The sequence below is a fragment of the Zootermopsis nevadensis genome, unplaced genomic scaffold (genome assembly GCF_977971745.1).
Source record: "Zootermopsis nevadensis isolate Lab colony 2312 unplaced genomic scaffold, Znev_1.0 Znev_ptg000020l, whole genome shotgun sequence".
NCBI classification, from domain to species: domain Eukaryota; kingdom Metazoa; phylum Arthropoda; class Insecta; order Blattodea; family Termopsidae; genus Zootermopsis; species Zootermopsis nevadensis.
Window position 1 is genome coordinate 16,504,031 of NW_028259152.1, and position 19,010 is coordinate 16,523,040.

Genomic DNA, 19,010 nt, shown 5'->3' on the forward strand with positions numbered 1-19,010 from the left:
ACATTTTTTGGAGTGAAAAATTGAAACATAATGAGTTATTATTATTGTGTTTACTATTATTCTTACATGTAAACATAGATAATATAATAATAATGATACTAAGCGTACATTGTAAAGAAATATATAGCACTAAAAATTAAATATAAAAAATATATAAATATGAATGAAATAAAAATAATGAAATCATTAAAAAATATTTATTTTACTAGTGCGATATTTGTTTCTCCACTCTTTCACTTAGCTTTTGCAAATCGATCTCAATTTGGGTATTTGCACATCGTAATTGGTGTTGCAGGTTAGCGTTCGTTATGTTTGAGCGTGTTTTGTGTTTGGTCAATTTCATTTTCGAAAAAAACGATTTCGCAGGTGTAAGTTGAACCAAAAGCGCTAACAACTTTTTGTGCCAGATTTCTCAAATTGGAAAATTTCTCTTTTGTGACGTAAGTGTTATAAAAATCTATTTTTGATTCTGATGTTTCAAAAATGTGTTTTAATTCAATATTGCACTGTAAGTCAACCAGTTCCATTTGGAGATATTCTGGGGCCGACTCGATTTTAACATGAAAGGGAGATGAATATATTTCAAAAATTTTGTTGTATTTGTCTAACTCGCGGGCCGGAAAGATGTTCAAGGCGGGCCGCGGGTTTGCCACCCCTGCCCTAGTTCATCGCTTCTCGTCGGTTATCTGGAGGCCTACATCGGCAGATTGGAGGATTGTTATCAACGTCTCGAAGAACACGGTTATCTTTGTCAAGGTTCAAGACGCATCCAAAAGCCCAGAGCAGTGCAATTTCTCGGAAAGCCCATACAATGGGTCCAAAACGGCGTGATATCACTGAGCTTCCGTTCTAAGACGGATTACGCATGCCCGATCTAAAAGTCAGCTGCCAGCAGACACGTTCGAAAACTGCAAGTGGTTGCATCCTCGTGAGATTCGTAATAGCACGAACTCCGGATAACTTAGTCGGTAAGGTAAATGTTCTTGTGGTAATTTCTGCTCGTTAGTTTTGCGAGCATGTCTCAGAGACGATACTTCCGGTCATGTGTGCACAAGACTTAGTTTGCAATGTGAAGTTTGTTTCTTGATTTTGCTGGGTGAAAATGATTTATATGTGGATCGGAGAAATCAGTGGGCATTGAAGAAAATAGCAATTGCGAATGTTTGTGTTAAGGGCTCAGAAAAGTGTCGTGTTTAATGCTGTACAATTTGTATATCGTATTACGCGGTGATGGTGTAATGGAGGAACCTTGATTGTGCCTCTGTTGAGGTTGTCTGTTGGTTAAGAAACTACAAAACCAGTTTACATAACCACCAGAAAGTCCAAAAGCCCTGAGCTTTTGGAGTTACATGGTATGAAGGTCAAGATCAGAAGTATTGCTAAGATCAAATTAAATGACATCAGCTTGCCCCTGGGAGCCAGCTAATGGGATAATAAAGTCTAGGTAAGTTAACAGATTGATTATGATAGGTTTCGATTTTGTAAAACCGTGCTGACGGATTTAAATTAGACTCTAAATAATGTGAATAACAAGTTCAAATAGTTTGGAAAAGTCTTTTTGAATAGAAATGGGTTGGTAGTTACTAACAGAAGCAGTGTTACCATTTTTAAAAATAGGAACAACTGCTGCCTGTTTCCATACAGTAGGAAAATAACGCTGTGTTAGACCCTTCATAACGAAGCTAGGGATGTCATCAAGTCCGACAGATTTAGATGGTCTTCGACATCTAAGGGCTTTACAAATGTGTGATTCGGAAGTAGGGGGCTAATGATAAAAATTCAGAAGACTGTACAAGGGAGGGGTATTGTGGACTGATTGAAAATTCTTAGCAAAAGCATTTTCAACTTTGTAGGATTCTGTCAAATGAGTACCATCAACCGCAAGTGGAAAATTTACTATGAAAAGTTGGAATTTTTCTTTTTAAAATGTAATAGTAATCATTTTACAAATGTAATACTGTAAAGCACTCAAAAACCAATGAGGGGAATTATGACTTTCTGGTAAACCCATGGGGAATTTATGATTTCCAATGTTTCAACACCCACATCCATTGGTCATCTGTCGGTTTACTAGCCATTACCTCCTACTTATGGAAGAAACGAAGAGACCGCTGAGTAAGCAGATGAAAAAAGGTAATAGAATTTCTTGGAATAAATATGCAAACACAATTATGATAAATTAACTTTGTTCTGTGGTGGTAAACAATGAAACTTCTATAGGTAATGCCTGCCCTGAAACTTCCTCTTACAGGGGCACATATGCCAACGTCACAGGCGTCGGACTCAACATTTCGTGCCCGCCACACCAGTTCTTGTGACACAACTGCTTGTATAGTTTCTCTGTTCTCACTTAGAACCATTAATTCAGTTCTTGGCAAACTTTAATGTCATGATCTCAACACATGCTAATACGCATCGGCACAGAAACAACTGCCCTCTCATCACCTTGGGAATAGTTTACATAAATCCAGCACTGTTTCCAGAAATTTTTCAGTGCTTCTACCCTATTGTATGGATTCGTGTTACGTGATTATTATGCATTTACATGAGTCAACAGCGAAACATTGTATGGCATTTGAAGAGTTGAACTGAAAGGGTTATCTTGTACAGTAGAGTGGCACGTGCCTCAACCCATTCGCACGGCCCCAGAGCCATGTTCCGATGTCGCTTCAGGCTTTGTTTCAGGGATGACAGTTATTGCAGGTCCCAAGATAGGTGGCACTGGTTTACTTTTCAAACTCAGCATTTTTATTTCATTTTTTAAGGCTCTGATTTTGGCACCTTGACGTTCCTTAATTTGAATTAGCTTCTCGATATCAGACGTGTACGGGTCGTCTTTATCGGATGCTTGCTCCTGAAAAAGTAAATCGTTATGCCACATGTTTGAAAGTTTGGTTACGGTTCATAACATTCTGGATTATGCAGCTGTTTAGTAAAAACCGGCCAGAAGTTTTACTAAAGATAATTCATTTCCCAGTCCCATCTCTTTGATGTTCGGCTATTCAAAGAATTCTGTATCATCACCTCAGATCATATCCTGAGCCAGTTAAAATTATTGTTAACTGATTATCCTAAGATTGATTTTAATATTATCTTCAGGTTTCCCTGCCAAAATTCTGTGACTCCAGTTTAATCTACGGTTCTAGCTGCGTTTCCTGTCCTGTCCCTGCCTCCGCTATCTTACTGCACACAGTATTAGGTGGACACTTGCCTTATTACTATAGCTTCTCTGACCTTGACGATCACCGTACTCACCGCCATAAGAACCTAAAATCTTATTTTTTTGACTTTAATGGTTGATTTTAGGAGGTCGTCTGTGAATTGCGTATCTACGCAATGTACATAATGATTCAACAGATGATCAGCCCAGCGAGTTGTATACACTGATGGGTACTTGTGGGTTATCGGCACACATCGCTTTAAAAATGGGTTAGGTTAAGTTAGGTTAGGTTAGGTTAGGTTAATGTATGTGGATAAATGACATATGATTGAAAGTTATTATATTTTATTTCAATAAATGACAAATTATTATATTTTATTTTGATATGTATGAGATTACAACGTTCAATGTAATTGGAAACCAACAGATGGAGAATGTGGAGAATTTCAAGTACTTGGGAAGCATAGTCACGACGGATGCTCTCTGCACCAAGGAGGTAAAAGCAAGGATAGCCATGGCCAAGGCAGCTTTCGTCAAGAAGAGGATACTTCTCACTAGCAAGTTGGGCTTGGAGATGAAGACGAAACTAGTGAAGTGTTACGTATGGAGCAGAGACTTGGACACTCAGGAAGAAGGAACAGAAATACCTGGAGAGTTTTGAAATGTGGTGTTGGTGAAGGATAGAGAAGATCAGGTGGACGGATCGAGTGACCAACGAAGAAGTATTGAGGAGAGTCAACGAGCAAAGAAGCATTCTGCAGGCGATTACACGAAGGAAAGCTAACTGGCTGGGACATATTATGAGAAGGAATGGATTAATGAGTGATATCATCGAAGGCCAGGTTGAAGGAAAGCGAGGACTGGGAAGAAGATTGATACAGCTAACCGACGACCTTAAACAAGGAAAGAAGATGACGTTCCAGGAATTAAAACGAGAAGCCGAGAATAGGGACAACTGGAGAGCTCTTTTTGGGCAGAGCAATGGACCTGTCGTAAGATAGAACACTTAATAATAATAATGTATGATATGTTAATTGTTGTTACAACCTGTCTCCGGAGGCCAAAATTCTTATAGATTTTAGAATCATTTTAAAAATATCGCCGTTATCATTTGTACGCCGCCACGTGAACTCAGCTAAATATGAATCCAGATGATGTCGGGCCGTGCCTCTCTGTTTTGTGTCCCGATAACCCACAAGTACTCACTGATAAAACAGTGTAGACAGTGTCGGAGTGATGACAGTCGACAAGGATTGCTGGCACCAGTATCCAGGAATTAACTGGGCACTGACACTTTCTCCTTTGCTTACCACCTTACAAGCCACACTTGAACCTAATACGACTGATTTGGGCTACTTAAGGATGAAAAACACCACATTTACGTCAGATGACGCAACACACCTTCTGAAGGAAATGTATGCATCAATCACAATGCAAGAATGGTCCTGTAGATGTCATCATGTCTGGAGGTTGAAGAGAAATACTTTGATAATTGGAGCACGTGACATGCGGGCAGCAAGAGGTTCGTCAGTTCCGATAACAGCGGCGATGAAAGTGACGCGGACGCTGTTAGCAACAATGAAACAATAAATTTGCTTGTGAACTTTGTTGAGGAACTTACTGGATTGAATGCCTGTTTTTGTGATAACTTCTCCAAATGGCGCTTTTCGTCTTCCAAGATGGTCAGCAGATGTAACTTCTCTGTATTTTCCCATATAGATCTAGAAAGGATTTCTTGCTTATCACGAAGTTTCTCCTAAAGACATCAAAGAGGGAACAGTTGAGTATCACCTGTCAGACTGATGTAAATTTGAGAGTAAAGTTTTGAATATTTGTACTTTGAATGACTTGACAAATTCAAATGCATTTAACTTCGCATTATAGAGGTAAAAGTGTCTCCAAAATTAAATACATGATCGGTGCGGAACATGTTCCTGAAATGTGTGAATATAGTTCGGTCGGTAGCGGCAGGCAGGGAAATGCAGAGTTCAGGTTTCAATCGTGGCGGAGATGTTGGAAATTTTTATCTGCGTATCCAGAAGTTAGGGGACATTACTTTTACTCCACCATTTCAAACCAACTGTTGCATTTCTGTGTTTCGTAAACTGTTACGTAGATATTAGCTATGTCTTGAAATTTGGAACTTTGGAATGTCAGAAGTCTCTAAGGTCACATTCTCTGTGACTGTGTCAGATAATGGGTAATTCTATTTGACACAGAAGATGGCTCTTCTGGGTTGTAGTGAAATGTAACCTAGTAGACGTTTACCAGTGTATCAGAGGTCCTTGTGGCCTCCGTCATCAGGGCAATGAGTGTAGACAGCCACCTTTGTTCTCTCCACAGTGAAAACTTCAGATCCTACTGTTTAACATACTTTGATGACGCCCCATTAGAATAGTACCAGCTTTTTTTCACGGCTAACAAAAAATCACTGGATGAAAGTAGAAGTAATTTGCTTACTAATAAATTGAAGGCATTTATTTTGAAAGTTTTAATTACTTTGATATATATATTCTGAGTGGACAAAGTAGAGTTTTATGCCTATAGGCTAATAATTGTAGCGTGATGGTGAAGTGTAAAATATTTGCAGTTCATAACTACCCGCATTGCAGATATCTTCCTCTCATATGCTGCTATTATGTCTTTCCTTGAACATTTAGTTTCAGCCAGAAGTCTCCTGAGGACCGACTCTTCCAACTCATCAAGGTCAATTTCTCCGCCAAACTTCCTGAACATGCACTCGGTTATATCCTCCTTCAGTTTGTGAATCATCCCCACCATGTGTTGACACTCCACCTTCATCCTGTGTAAATGTTTTTGATCATTCCTGTAATAAGAGTGAAAATAAATATGTGGGAGAAGCTGAATATAATGTGCGCGTTGCACAAAAGATTTGTATATTCTTTTAAATTTGTTCTCGCTCTTTCCCCCTCTGCAGAAAAAGGCATCGAGACGGATAGTTTTCTCGTGAACTGTATGACAAACAGTTCCAAAGCCAGAGCGCTGTGAATTCTACATCCTAATTTCAGAAATATCTCTAATAAGGGTAAGCCAATTTACCAGCTTGTACTCGCGTCGGATCTTACGGTGGTTTTACTATGCACTGCGTGGTTATGCAGTACCATTTTTTTTCCCCCACTGTGAACCGCACGGTTCAACATGTTAGTACACTGTCTTCTGCGTAAGTCCCTCAGTCACATTACTGTCAACTGCAGTTTAGTTGCAACGTGACGACCAACAGAAGACACCGTGGCTTAGCACAGGGGAAGAGATTTTTGTCAAAACCAAAACTGGAATTTCTGCTCATTGTTCACGTATTTTATGCAGTTTTAGATCCACTGGCCTGCAGTAAACTTTTATAACATTATTTTGTGTAGAATTAAAAATAAGTCAACTAAAATTATATACATTAAAATAGGAATTTTATGTTGTTAACGCTCAAAATTGTTTTTTCTTTCAGTGCCCAGAACACGTGCTACCATTTCATAGCATATTTATTTGTTTAAAATTCTTAAATATACATCAGATGTACAATTTTTCATATTATTCAGTTTAAAAGCATAACAGTAGAGAAATGGCAATCTAAAATTATATTCAGGAGGTACCGCGTTTTAGCTGAAACCTGGTTACTGCCAATTCTGACATTCTTGTGGTTTTACTCAGTCTCTCCAGGTGAATGTCCGGATAGTATTTTGAAATATTCCATTACTGTCTTCTACATAATTTTTTCCTGTTCACCATTCAAGATCATTTTCTCATTCCAGTCACCACTATGCATCCTCTGTTGAAATGGCATCATTAAATAACATAAAGATGAATGGAAGAACAAAATTAATAGCCGTCTGGAAAGTAAATGATTTTAGTTGAAATTCCTTTTTATTGAATAAAATGTTAGGTCAGAAAACCTACAGAGAAGAGACCTAAGCATAGATGGGAGGATAATATTAAAAATGAAACTTGAAGTAAGAGGGTGTTAAGTCAGATTCTTTAAAAGGCAGAGCATTTTCTTGGCCAGCTGGACAACTGTTTACTTCTCAAGAAAGACATTGCTCCACGGAGTTGGGTGAAATGTTGGCCGGTCCTTAAACTAGATGTCTAGAAGATTATAGCCCTTATGATGATTCATGTGTTAAAATTGACCTTTTTTTATGAACAGCTGACAACTGCAAATATCTTACTTTTCTTTGTCCTTCAGTATTTGCGTTTCCTTCTTGAGTTCTTCCGCACGAGAGTACAGTTTCTGTAGAGCTTCCTGTGAGAAGACTAGGGTATTTGAAATTTTCTCCAAAGTGTCTGTATCCTCCTTGAAGTGTTGCATCTGACTGAGTTTCAGTATGACCACACATTCTACCTCATTTAGCTTATGTTGCTTTTCCCTCTGTAACGTGCACAAGCAGAGTTCCAATAGAGACATTTTTATGTTGTGTACAGAGCTAAATGTCACATTATGCTGAGAGGTCATATTATACTGAATATTGAACACTCTGTACAATCCTGTTCATATTTTGTGTACATAGTGTAATCTGTTATCAGCACGCTAAGAGTTAACATTTAGCTAATTAACAAGTTTATAAAAATATTTTTAGCATACTGTGGTTTCTTACAGAGTAAAAGAATTAGGCTTTTAACAGTACCATTCAGTTTTGCGTGTCTTTTTTAAACTTTCAGACCAGTTGCCAAATTTTCAAGAAATCTTGTATGAACATTGTACAACCTCGTAATTTTTAATTTCCCACAGTCAGCAATAACAATATGGCTGACCCATGTACTTAGGCAATTGAAATAAAGTATGACGATAGATTTTTCAAGAATATTCAACTTATGTTAAGGCAGTTATTGAAATTGCAAGCAATGAAAATATTTACTGACATGGGTTTCAAACCCGTGACCGTCTTCGCTCAAGTCCAGTATGCTAAACTGCATTTTGTTATTGAAGTATACTCCAACTTGTATTACCTGAATATAACAGTTTCAGCACATCGAGGAAAGTAGGCTTTATAAGTTCTGTACTGAACTGCTTCTTACTCTAAAGCACTCTGTTTGCTCCTTAATGAAAGCCCAAAATAGGTAGAAGCAAGAAGATATAAAGGAGGTAATATTATGTGCATAGGAAATATACATGCTGGCAAATAACAGATTTATAAATTGTTTATAAACGAACCTGAAGAATCTCCCGTTCTTCTTGGTTAATTTCGAGAACTGCTTCCACAGCCTTCATCTTCTCCATATTCTCTTCCATTTCTTTCTTCAAGGCCTCTTCTATTTCTTTCCTTATTTTTGTAACGTCTTGTTCGTATCCATGACTAGAACATTTCAGAACCATTTCAATATTCAGGTCTCCTGAACACAGCTTTTGTGTTTGAGTTGCTGTATTTCTCAAAATATTTCCACTGCAGTTGCCATCTTCAAGGTGAGTGTCATGGATGAGTAAAAGTAACAGAATAGATGGACGATATACAACATCCACCTTTTTTAAGCACAAACTAACAATGCAGACTAGAGGAAGTTGACCAAATCATAACACAACAAGCCTCTAGAACAAAGGACATTTCTCTAAATGACATAAAACAAATCAAGGAATTTAATCAACTATGAAGGAATAAAACCACCCTAGTTGTGCTTGACTAGAGGCTAGTAGACTCGTGGGGCTAGAAGTAAATTCTCGTCGTCAGCAGACAGGCGTGAAGAATTATCTTAGGGTGGCTAATAAATCCTTTGAAAGTGTTACAAATTTCAAATATCTGGGAACAACAATAACAAATCAAAATGACACTCATGAGGAAGTTAGGAGGAGATTAAATTCCGGAAATGCTTGCTACTTCTCAGTTGAAAATATTTTGTCTTCCCTTCTGATTTCTAAGAACCTGAAAATTAAAATATACAAAACAATAATCTTGCCTGTTGTTTTGTATGGGTGCGAAACATGGTCTCTCACTCTGAGGGAGGAACACAGATTGCAGGTGTTTGAGAATAGGATATTTGGGCCTAGGAGAGAAGACGATGGGGCGTGGAGAAAACTGCATAATGATGAACCTCCCCCAGTATTGTCAGGGTGATTAAGTCGAGAAGAATGAGGTGGGCTGGCCATGTGGCTCACATGGATGGAACAAGAGGTATGCACCGGGTACTGGTCGGGAAGCCTGAAGGGAAGAGACCGCTGGGGAGACCTAGACGTAGATGGGAGGATAATCTCAGGCGGGATCTATGGGAGATAGGAGTTGAAGGAGACTGGATTTTGTTGCCCCAGGACAGGGTCCGGTGGAGGGCTTTGGTTAATTCGGTGATGAACCTTCGGGTTCGGTAAGCCATCTGGTTGGTTGGGTCCACTATTTGGGAAGCCTGAGGGGAAGAGACTGCTGGGGAGACCTAGACGTAGATGGGAGGATAATCTCAGGCGGGATCTATGGGAGATAGGAGTTGAAGGAAACTGGATTTTGTTGCCCCAGGACAGGGTCCGGTGGAGGGCTTTGGTTAATTCGGTGATGAACCTTCGGGTTCGGTAAGCCATCTGGTTGGTTGGGTCCACTATTTGGGAAGCCTGAGGGGAAGAGACTGCTGGGGAGACCTAGACGTAGATGGGAGGATAATCTCAGGCGGGATCTATGGGAGATAGGAGTTCAAGGAGACTGGATTTTGTTGGCCCAGGACATGTTCCGGTGGAGGGCTTTGGTTAATTCGGTGATGAACCTTTGTGTTCGCTAAGCCATCTGGTTAGTTAGTTGTGCTTGATGAGAATCAGATACTTGTGAATGTATCCAGCTCTTGCATGTAGACACCTACCAAAAGAAGGTATTGTCCGTGAAATAAAAGCAGCCCTTTGTCATCTCACATCCTTTACTGTGGACAAGGTCCAATATGAAACAGCCCATATATTAAAGAAAGGATTCCAACTGAAATCTGACATCATTTGACAAGAACCAGCTGCCCTGAGATAACTCGGATGAACAGTAGTAATGCAAGTTGGATCACATGTTACAAACTTTATATATTTGTGTTCCTTATAATTTATACAAGCTGCTCACCGTTGGCATCTTAGCACAAAAGTTAAATCATAGAGATCTTGCTCGCAACCTTCAGGGCACGCACTCTCATCAAATTTCATTAGGCCAAGTTTTTCTGACCTCAGGCTGGGTGCATCATCTGATTCTGATGATGATGAGCTGCTTGATTGCAAATCTGAAATAAAATGTATATTTTTGAAAAAGAGGCACATAAAATAATCGCTTAAAATATTACAAGACTGTTTAAAAAGATTGTAGAAATAATTCTAGAAATGTACATACTTAGAGATAAATTATACGATAATTTTTAGATACAATTTATTACTGTTTCCGAAAATGAATATATGTAAGGTAGATTTTTGTACAATAGTTGCTGTTGGAGCAGTACTACATGGAACTCTTGAAATCATTTATAAATTTTTCACAGCACTGTGGCTTCATAATACTTTTATGTACTTATGACTGATCGGCTAAGTACGTCAGAATGAATGAGCGAACTTAGGATGCACTAAATTAAAATTCTAGCCTGTGTCAGGATTCCATCTGTACAATTATTTTGCGCAGAGTAGAAATACAGGAAGTATCACGTATAGTAACTTGACTCGCCATCAGGATCTTGAAGTTTTGGTTGTTTACACTTCTTCTTGTAAATCTTTCTCAAAAAGTCAGCAAATTTGCTGTCCATTATTGCTGCATTAAACTTATCTTCAAGTTCCTTCTCTTCATTTAACAGGTCATTCATCTCTGTTTGTTTTATTTGAATTTGTTTCTGCATGTCGATAATCTATAAGAAAATTATGGTGTAAAGGCAATTAATCATTTTATCCTGTAGGCATGAAGAATTTGTTTAGCAAATGATAAATGTGTTACCATCTAGCCCTTATAACCAGATAAAACAGATCATTGTTAATGCCATTGTTTTGAATTGAGTAAATAAAATGGCTCAGTTCTGTCTAGATACTCTGCGGAACACTGTCCAAGTCACAAGCCCTATGTAACATCTTATAACATGCTACTTTTCTTACAGAAAGGAGCTGTTAGTCCCCTACCCAGTCCCTAACTGGAGGACCAGCCCCGTCAGTGGGCCGCTACTTCTTATTGAATATACTCAGAGCTACCATTCGTATCTGCATACCTTTCTTTCCATCTCATATTTTTCCTTTAGTGAATCAAGCACTTTATTTGTCACTTTTTCATCCATATTTTCAAAGTCTTTGAGGATAAGAAGTTCCTGATGTAAGGTGAGTAAATGCAATTCAAGAAACTGTGTTTCTACATCGACTCTTAGCTTCAGATGTGACAGTTCTTCAATCTCTTTGTCAAAAGCTTCAGTTTTCATTTCTGTCTCGTTCAGGATCTGGTCCTGCTCGTATTGTTTCCTAACAGATAAATGGAAACATATTTATACAATTTTAATTAATCAAGGTTTAATTTAATAAAATACATTATTACATGCCAAAGTATTCACTTTCATTTTAATTCATGCATATCTGAGGTATGACGGCACAACACCCCAGAAGACCACCGAACTCATCACCATTAAAACCTGAGGTTCTGTACTGAATGCTTTTGGTTGCCAAATAACTACCAAATCTTTCAGGACAGAAGCCCACCTCATCATCCTGTGTTCCCTCATTTCAGTCTCCCAGACTGTATCGGTGTTATCCTCAATGACCAATGCTTCTCGTTGTTCCGTTGATATATTGTTTCTTCTTGGAAAATACGGCTTGGAAATAATTTGCTGCCGTGTTCCCTCCTCAGTCTCTTGACAATTTGAACACAGCAGTTCATGCTCCTCATCCACAGGTTCTTTGTCGTTGGCAGTTTGATTTGTCGTGGGAATATTAGAGTCAAAATAATCTGTTTTTCGTGGCATTAATGCCTCTATGTCCTTTTCAGTTAGCTAGTAAAATAAGAGATTAATCAGATTATATGATGCAGCCTGTAGATTAATATATATCATGGCGTAAAATAAAATAATAGCCGTTTAATTGCTGAGTTGCATTTGTTCAGAAAATTAGTCTCGATGCATAAAAGGAATTTCTTCCTGACATAAAATAGTCATGAAGAAAGGGGTACTTTTGAGTGTTTAACTAATTGTGTTGTTGTTTGGGTTCATATTGTGTGTATTAGACTTACTTTTTTGTTAGACGATTGGTGTTTTTAATTTAAATAGTTTGTAAACTGTTGTGGGGCAAGAAAAGTCAGTCACGTTGAGTTGTAAATGCAGCAGTATTGTTTGGTGGACAGGGCGGTATATTTGTTTTGTGTGATATCAGGTGTTGAACAAATTGAGATATCCTTATTTTTTTTATAGTCATGTGTCTTTTGTTAAGACTCAAGTAGACAAATTTCTGTTATGTGGTGTTGGAGAAGAATAGAGAAGATCAGGTGGACGGATCGAGTGACCAACGAAGAAGTATTGAGGAGAGTCAACGAGCGAAGAAACATTCTGCAGGCGATTACACGAAGGAAAGCTAACTGGCTGGGACATATTATGAGAAGGAATGGATTAATGAGTGATATCACCGAAGGCCAGGTTGAAGGAAAGAGAGGACTAGGAAGAAGATTGATACAGCTAACCGACGACCTTAAACAAGGAAAGAAGATGACGTTCCAGGAATTAAAGCGAGAAGCCGAGAATAGGGACAACTGGAGAGCTCTGTTTGGGCAGAGCAATGGACCTGTCGTAAGACAGAACACTTAATAATAATAATAATATTTCCCTTACTGTACATCCAATATGTAAGGGGCAGCTTGCCAAATCTATCCATTACCTTCATGTGGTGAATACTGCTATCACCAGTGTGAAGCACACACCACTGTCAAATGAAAGTTAATTTTAAGGTTTTGTTTTTATTTCATAGTTATGTATAGATTAACCATTGTGACTTAAGCACTATAAAACAAAGCAACCTACCTTAATTCCCTTGTCTGGAAACTCAAGTTTTTCATCAAATTTTGGAATTTCAGGTAGAAACTTCCTTTGTGTTGGGTCCAGTTCCCTATGGATATTCTTAAGTGTGGCATTAAGTTCAGTGAATCTCTGTACGAGAGCAATCTTCTTGTTCCGAAGATCATAAACCTTGCTGTTGAAATTATCTTTCATCAAGAATAACTGAAAGGAATATATATTACAGAAATGCATTCAACAGAATTACAACATTATATGAAAACAATACGCCACCACGGTCAGAACTCTGGGCTTGTAATCCTTGGGTCCCGGGTTCGATTCCCAGTGGTGCCCAGATTTATAACTTGTGTTGGGCAAGGCCATGGTCCAGGCATCACGGAGTTTTCTTCTGGGTTCTTCCCAACAATTACTCCATTTTCATCATCATTTGATACTAAGCACACAGAAGGAGGCAACGGCAAACCACTTCTGGATCATTTGCCTAGGAAACATATGAACAGGTCCCTATCAGAAGGATCTTGTTCATAATGTCACCAGGGGGTCGGCTCCGACTCGACAGTACAAAAGAAAAATGAAAACAAGACCAGAATTCTTTTTTAAATAGAAATAAGGAAGTACTAAGTTACCAACAGAGATTACTACTTTCCTTTCATCTGAAATTCAGAATATTGAAGGTGGTAAGCCCATCCTGAGTTGGAAGTTAGAAGCTGTACTTGAACTTTCAGGTTATCACTTTAAATATACACCAAAGAATCAAGTACTTTCAGGAAGAAATTGTGAAGGCTTTACATGCCTGCGCTATTTACTCTTTCCAAGTGTGAGTGTGGAACAATGGAATTCTTATAAATGGTCCTGAATGTGGAGGCTTATTTACTTGCATGTTAATATTTTTAATAATAATGTGAAAATTACCTACCAAAATAACAGAAATAATAATTGTCTGTCTGTAAAACAAACACTTCCAGCTATAAATACTTCCTTAAAAATAAACTTACTCTTTTCCTTGCTTCAAGAAGTTGGTCGTATTTCTTGACTGCTGACATGCGTAAATGTTTGGGCACTATGAAGTTTGCCGCTGACTTCAGCTTATAATCTCCAATAGTTAATTGTGCCTCTTTAATAGCTGCTGTATTATCTGGATGGTTCTTTGTTTCATCTGGCTTCTCTTTGAGAAGCAAATCCCACTGTAAGATACTATGAAATTATTTATTTAATTTAGTTATTAAAGGTAGTATATTTGCGTCATATTGTGAATTAGGTTAGTATTTTAATATTTTCCGTCAAATCACAATTTTAATAAGATAATAAAATATAAAATATTTAAAATATCATTTCACGTTCCGCATCGAATGATCGATTTACAAATTGGAACGTCTCTTACGACATGTTTTGGTTATATTTGACGGAAAATATTAATTATTAAACTTTAAAAATCAAAACAGCCAGAAGATTGCTACTTAGAATTAGTTAACTAACTCTTTCATATAGGATCTTCCATGACCAATGTCATAATTAACAGAATAGTTATTGAATAAAAATTTCCTTGGATATTATCCATCGTCTAGTAAATATAAAACGTAAAACGACGTTTCGGAGATGGGACTCTATCTCCGTCTTCAGGTCAGAATAGTTATTGGCTGCAACTGTGTCATTGCAAATTGTACTGTTTCTAGGATAACACTGTAGTATACTTGGAGCTTTTAAAAATGAAGAGGCAAGGATTACTGTTGAAACAGTGGTTTTTATCGCATGAATTACTTCTTGTTAAACATATGTTCATTACCAACAACAACTCAAATTTGTGTACCTGGAGCTGCCATTGTTCTTGTCTTTCTTTTCTCTGCAGGTATCTTTTCATCAGTCTCTGCAGCTTTTTGTTGGCTTTGTATTCGGCAGTGTTTGTTGGAACTGCTCGCAGAAAAGCTTCCATCTCAGAAATTTTTCTGTCTGGTTCTCTTGGTGCTTCTGCCTGTACTACGTGTATTTCACGTACTCTTTAAAAATAATATAAAACAATGTAAGATTTGAGGTTTTCACAGCGGTGAGTATGAAGATTTCCGTCTTCTGGGTTGTTGCGCAGTGTAGTCTGGTCGATGTTAACCAACGTTTCAGAGGTCCGTCATCAGGGCGATGAATATTCATCGCCCTGATGACCTCTGAAACGTTGGTTAACATCGACCAGACTACACAGCGCAACGACCCAGAAGACGGAAATCTTCATACTCTGATGACGGAGGCAGTATGACCTCTGAAACGTTGGTTAACATCGACCAGACTACACTGCGCAACAACCCAGAAGACGGAAATCTTCAATATAAAACAATTTGGCCTCAGTTTGCACAATCTTAGTTTCTAATAGGATGTACATAACTTATCAAAATTTGCTTTTCGTGTTACCTTAAAGTTTCCTCCAGTTTGTCTGAATTCAAATTAGAGAAAAGTTACGTAAGTACATGATGATGATAACGCAATTCACAAAACAATAGTATATGTTACCAAAAAGTTCACCATTTTCTGCATAAACTGCATGCTTAAGTTGCTTGCCTTTTCTCTCAGCCTCTTCTGTTTTAAGTTGTACTGCCAACTTTGCATCATCAAACTCCTTACCCAGCTTTCTCTGCCTATACGTGGACACACTTTTATTTGTCCTGGAACACACATTTTAAGTTACCAACATCCGTCAGCAGGAAACAGTGGTTAAAATGATGATATATTCAGAATAGTCTTCCATACTCCTGGAAATTCCACTGTCAATTACACCCACTGAGATGAAGAAGAAATGACTCTGATCTCAGCACTGAACTGGTAACAAACAGACTTTGAGTTTAGGCGGATGCAGATGTTATTGAAATATGCACAGTGTAACGTAAAATAGCCCAAGGAAGTCTATAGTTTAATCTGAGTTAAATTCCTATGTCAATAGACAGTGTACAAATAGTCATTCAGAGTGTTTTGTGCTTCTAGGCTAGTCTTCAGTGTTCTAGAGTGTTAGGACCAGAAAAGGTTAATTTATTGATAAAACTTTATTTAACTATAGGTGTCATCATCATCAGTGGCTCTAAAACCCAGTGTGGGTCTTGGCCGCCCCTGTGGAGGTTTCCTAGTCTTTAAAGCGTGCATTTGTGAGTAGTGAGTGACCAGCCCACTGACTCTGCACAATTTCTACTCAATCCTGATTTGATTGCTAGAGCCATCTAGCAGTGAATCAGGAGACTTGGGTGAGAAATGGCCACTGAATTTGCTTACGAAACATCTCATATGCTCTTTCTTTTACATGCTGTAGATCTATGATATGGGACCGCCGGCTTTATCCCCCTCCGAAGGAATTTGTGCTATGGATTTTTATCACCCTTAAAAATCCATTGACATCTGGGATTGAACCCGCGAACCTTGGGTCCAGTGGCGAGCATGCTAACCACTAGTTCACCGAGGGCGACTTAACTATAGGTATACATAAGTAAATATTTATATATAATGTATATAATAGCTTTGTTTGGGCTACATATAGTCCTAATATATTTGTCAGTTTAACAGTAAAATATCGTACATTACCAGTCAGTGTCTTAGAGATGTCAACAACTTTCTCCTTATTTTGAGATGAAGTTACAGATACTACGAATGCCAGTCAAAGCTGTCTGATTCTCATCTTGTTTATTGAAGACTGTTTTTGTCTACCTGATATGTTTTCAGTGACTTTATAGGTTTGAGGGAAAAAGTTCTTTCCATTAAACCAAGAAAATATGTTGAGAGTGAATTTTACCTGATACTACACACGTAGACTGTCATAGAATCTAGCACATTTATGAAGTAATCCTGAAGTTTCTGTAACCCTAATCTACTCTTCTCCACATCAAAAGCAAGGTTTTGTTTGACAAGGTCAATTTGCCGCTGAAGTGTGTCATCCAAATCTTTCGTAATGGCTGGGTGTATTTCCAGGTCACTCACAGGAATACGTTGGGACTCTGGCAACTTCGCATTCCTGTGAACACATGCACAGTTAAGTTCACAGTGTTAAAAATGTTTCATACAAAGCATCAAAACTACAGACAAGATTCATACAAATTTATATGGGCATGTGTATTTAACATTTTTAATAATAAACATTCTAATTTCAAATTTTAAAATATGTTGGGAATGAGTGCAAGGATGCTTTGACCTTAGTCCAACCCAACAGGAAGACCGTACCCACAAGCCAATCACATGATTTGTCTTGAAGCTTGTCACACTGCAGTGTTTGTTTAGTGCAGAAAATTAGAATGACTACAAAATGCCAGTGCTTGAATTAAAAAGTTAGGTTATGTATAGACTGATGTTTCCACATCTGTCACAAAAAGTAAACTTATAAGTCACCAGTCTGTTAAAATGTGGAAAGAAGAACATTTACTAAAGTATACTGATTGATTTATATATTTTGTATTTAATTCAATGTAGGAATCTATAACCTGTTTTGAAAAAAAAAAAAGAGATTTTGTGCTATTAAACCATAGCACTGTAAAACTGGGTAATGTATTTTCTTTCACATACCTTATACTAGTATATTTTAATTTCACATATATTTACACTTTCTAAATATTAATACAATTATTAGTTAAATCTTTAAGTCCAAATGTAACCACCATTTAGATATCCTATTCCCATATGATAAAGGTTAAACAAAAGTAATTGTCATGCTGTATCATCTTGTAACTCAAGAACGAGTGCATGATTTTTATCGGATGTTGTGTTGGAGGTTCTTGTCTATACCACCAGTTTACACAATTTATTAGGGGACATCAAAATTTAGCATTCACAAATAGAAAATTTAGAGGCAATAACAGAGCGATGTACCAGGATTGTTACACTGTGTATTTCCTAAGTTGTCTATTAAGACGTCACAAGTAAATGAGAGAAACCAGTAGTTATTACCACTCATTCTTACCTAAAGGTGATGTCCCTAAACTTTATTTTTAGGTCTTCTAATCTCTGGAGAACCTGCTGTTTACTCTGGTTGGTTATTGCTATCTTCTTGTCATGTTCTATTTTAGCCTTTGTTTCCTCTAAACTTAAATATTTTGTGTCTTCAATGTCTACAACTTTCTCTTGAATAGGCTGAAATTCACAAAGAAACTCTTGGAATTCTTATGTTCAAGGTCAAATGTTAAATTATGAATAATTTTAACCACTGTTATGGTACTGTTACATCTTCAAGAGGAGAAGTTTCTAAAATATTAAAGGATACCTGTTACAGTGCCAAATTCTACATTTTATAGTCAGATAATAATAATAATAATAATAATAGTTATTTAAAAAATGGTTTCAGCAGAATCTTCCTTTATTAGGCACACAATAAAAATGCAAAAACAATTTACTCATAATCTTAAAGTTTTGCATATTGTGCAGTGTATTGATATATGAAATCATGCATACAAACAAAACTGTTTGAACTTGAAAAGACACTAAATAATAATAATAATTGTTATACCCCTCTAGAATAAGATCTCAAACATATGACAATGCTAATACAGAAGGTCCCTGATACAATTCAGAATCGGTTCAGTGACAGGCCTCTAAAAATCTTGCTGTAAGGATTTACACAGCATCCGGATTTAATTTCATACATATTTTAGTGCCTATTTTAATTTTACTATCTACTTTCATGATATACAAAGGCAGATAATAGCTTGTAATACTTTTTATTCTTTATTTCCTATATTTTTTATCCTAGTTGAGCTAAGCATATTTTCAGAAAATACCTGATCTTGGCAAGATGCCAAAACACGTAGTGTTTGTGGTTTTACCATACGTGATATATAATTTAGTATACACGTGGTGTTCATGGTTGTACTATGTGTATCTGGTATATAAATATATAAAATGAGACATGTAACAAAGGGATAGGCTATCAGACTATATAAATAAGACCAATACCAAATAGTAAATGAATTCTTCAGACTTA

At 37.3% G+C, this 19,010-nt stretch overlaps 1 protein-coding gene across 1 annotated transcript in view; it reads right to left on the minus strand.

The window, feature by feature from the left end:
* Positions 1 to 183: 183 nt before the first annotated feature.
* LOC110829688 (cilia- and flagella-associated protein 44) overlaps positions 184 to 19,010 on the minus strand; it is a 31,581-nt gene continuing 12,754 nt past the window's right edge. The window contains exons 13-27 of the mRNA XM_087351957.1: positions 17,994 to 18,163; positions 16,836 to 17,054; positions 15,508 to 15,723; positions 14,883 to 15,069; positions 14,071 to 14,259; positions 13,082 to 13,279; positions 11,775 to 12,064; positions 11,297 to 11,540; positions 10,768 to 10,945; positions 10,183 to 10,336; positions 8,322 to 8,463; positions 7,339 to 7,538; positions 5,762 to 5,987; positions 4,782 to 4,916; positions 184 to 2,854 (exon numbers count right to left, since the gene is read on the minus strand). Of these exons, the coding sequence (XP_087208083.1) occupies positions 2,627 to 2,854; positions 4,782 to 4,916; positions 5,762 to 5,987; positions 7,339 to 7,538; positions 8,322 to 8,463; positions 10,183 to 10,336; positions 10,768 to 10,945; positions 11,297 to 11,540; positions 11,775 to 12,064; positions 13,082 to 13,279; positions 14,071 to 14,259; positions 14,883 to 15,069; positions 15,508 to 15,723; positions 16,836 to 17,054; positions 17,994 to 18,163 (2,976 nt within the window). The 3' untranslated portion in view covers positions 184 to 2,626. The remainder of the gene's footprint in view (positions 2,855 to 4,781; positions 4,917 to 5,761; positions 5,988 to 7,338; positions 7,539 to 8,321; positions 8,464 to 10,182; positions 10,337 to 10,767; positions 10,946 to 11,296; positions 11,541 to 11,774; positions 12,065 to 13,081; positions 13,280 to 14,070; positions 14,260 to 14,882; positions 15,070 to 15,507; positions 15,724 to 16,835; positions 17,055 to 17,993; positions 18,164 to 19,010) is intronic.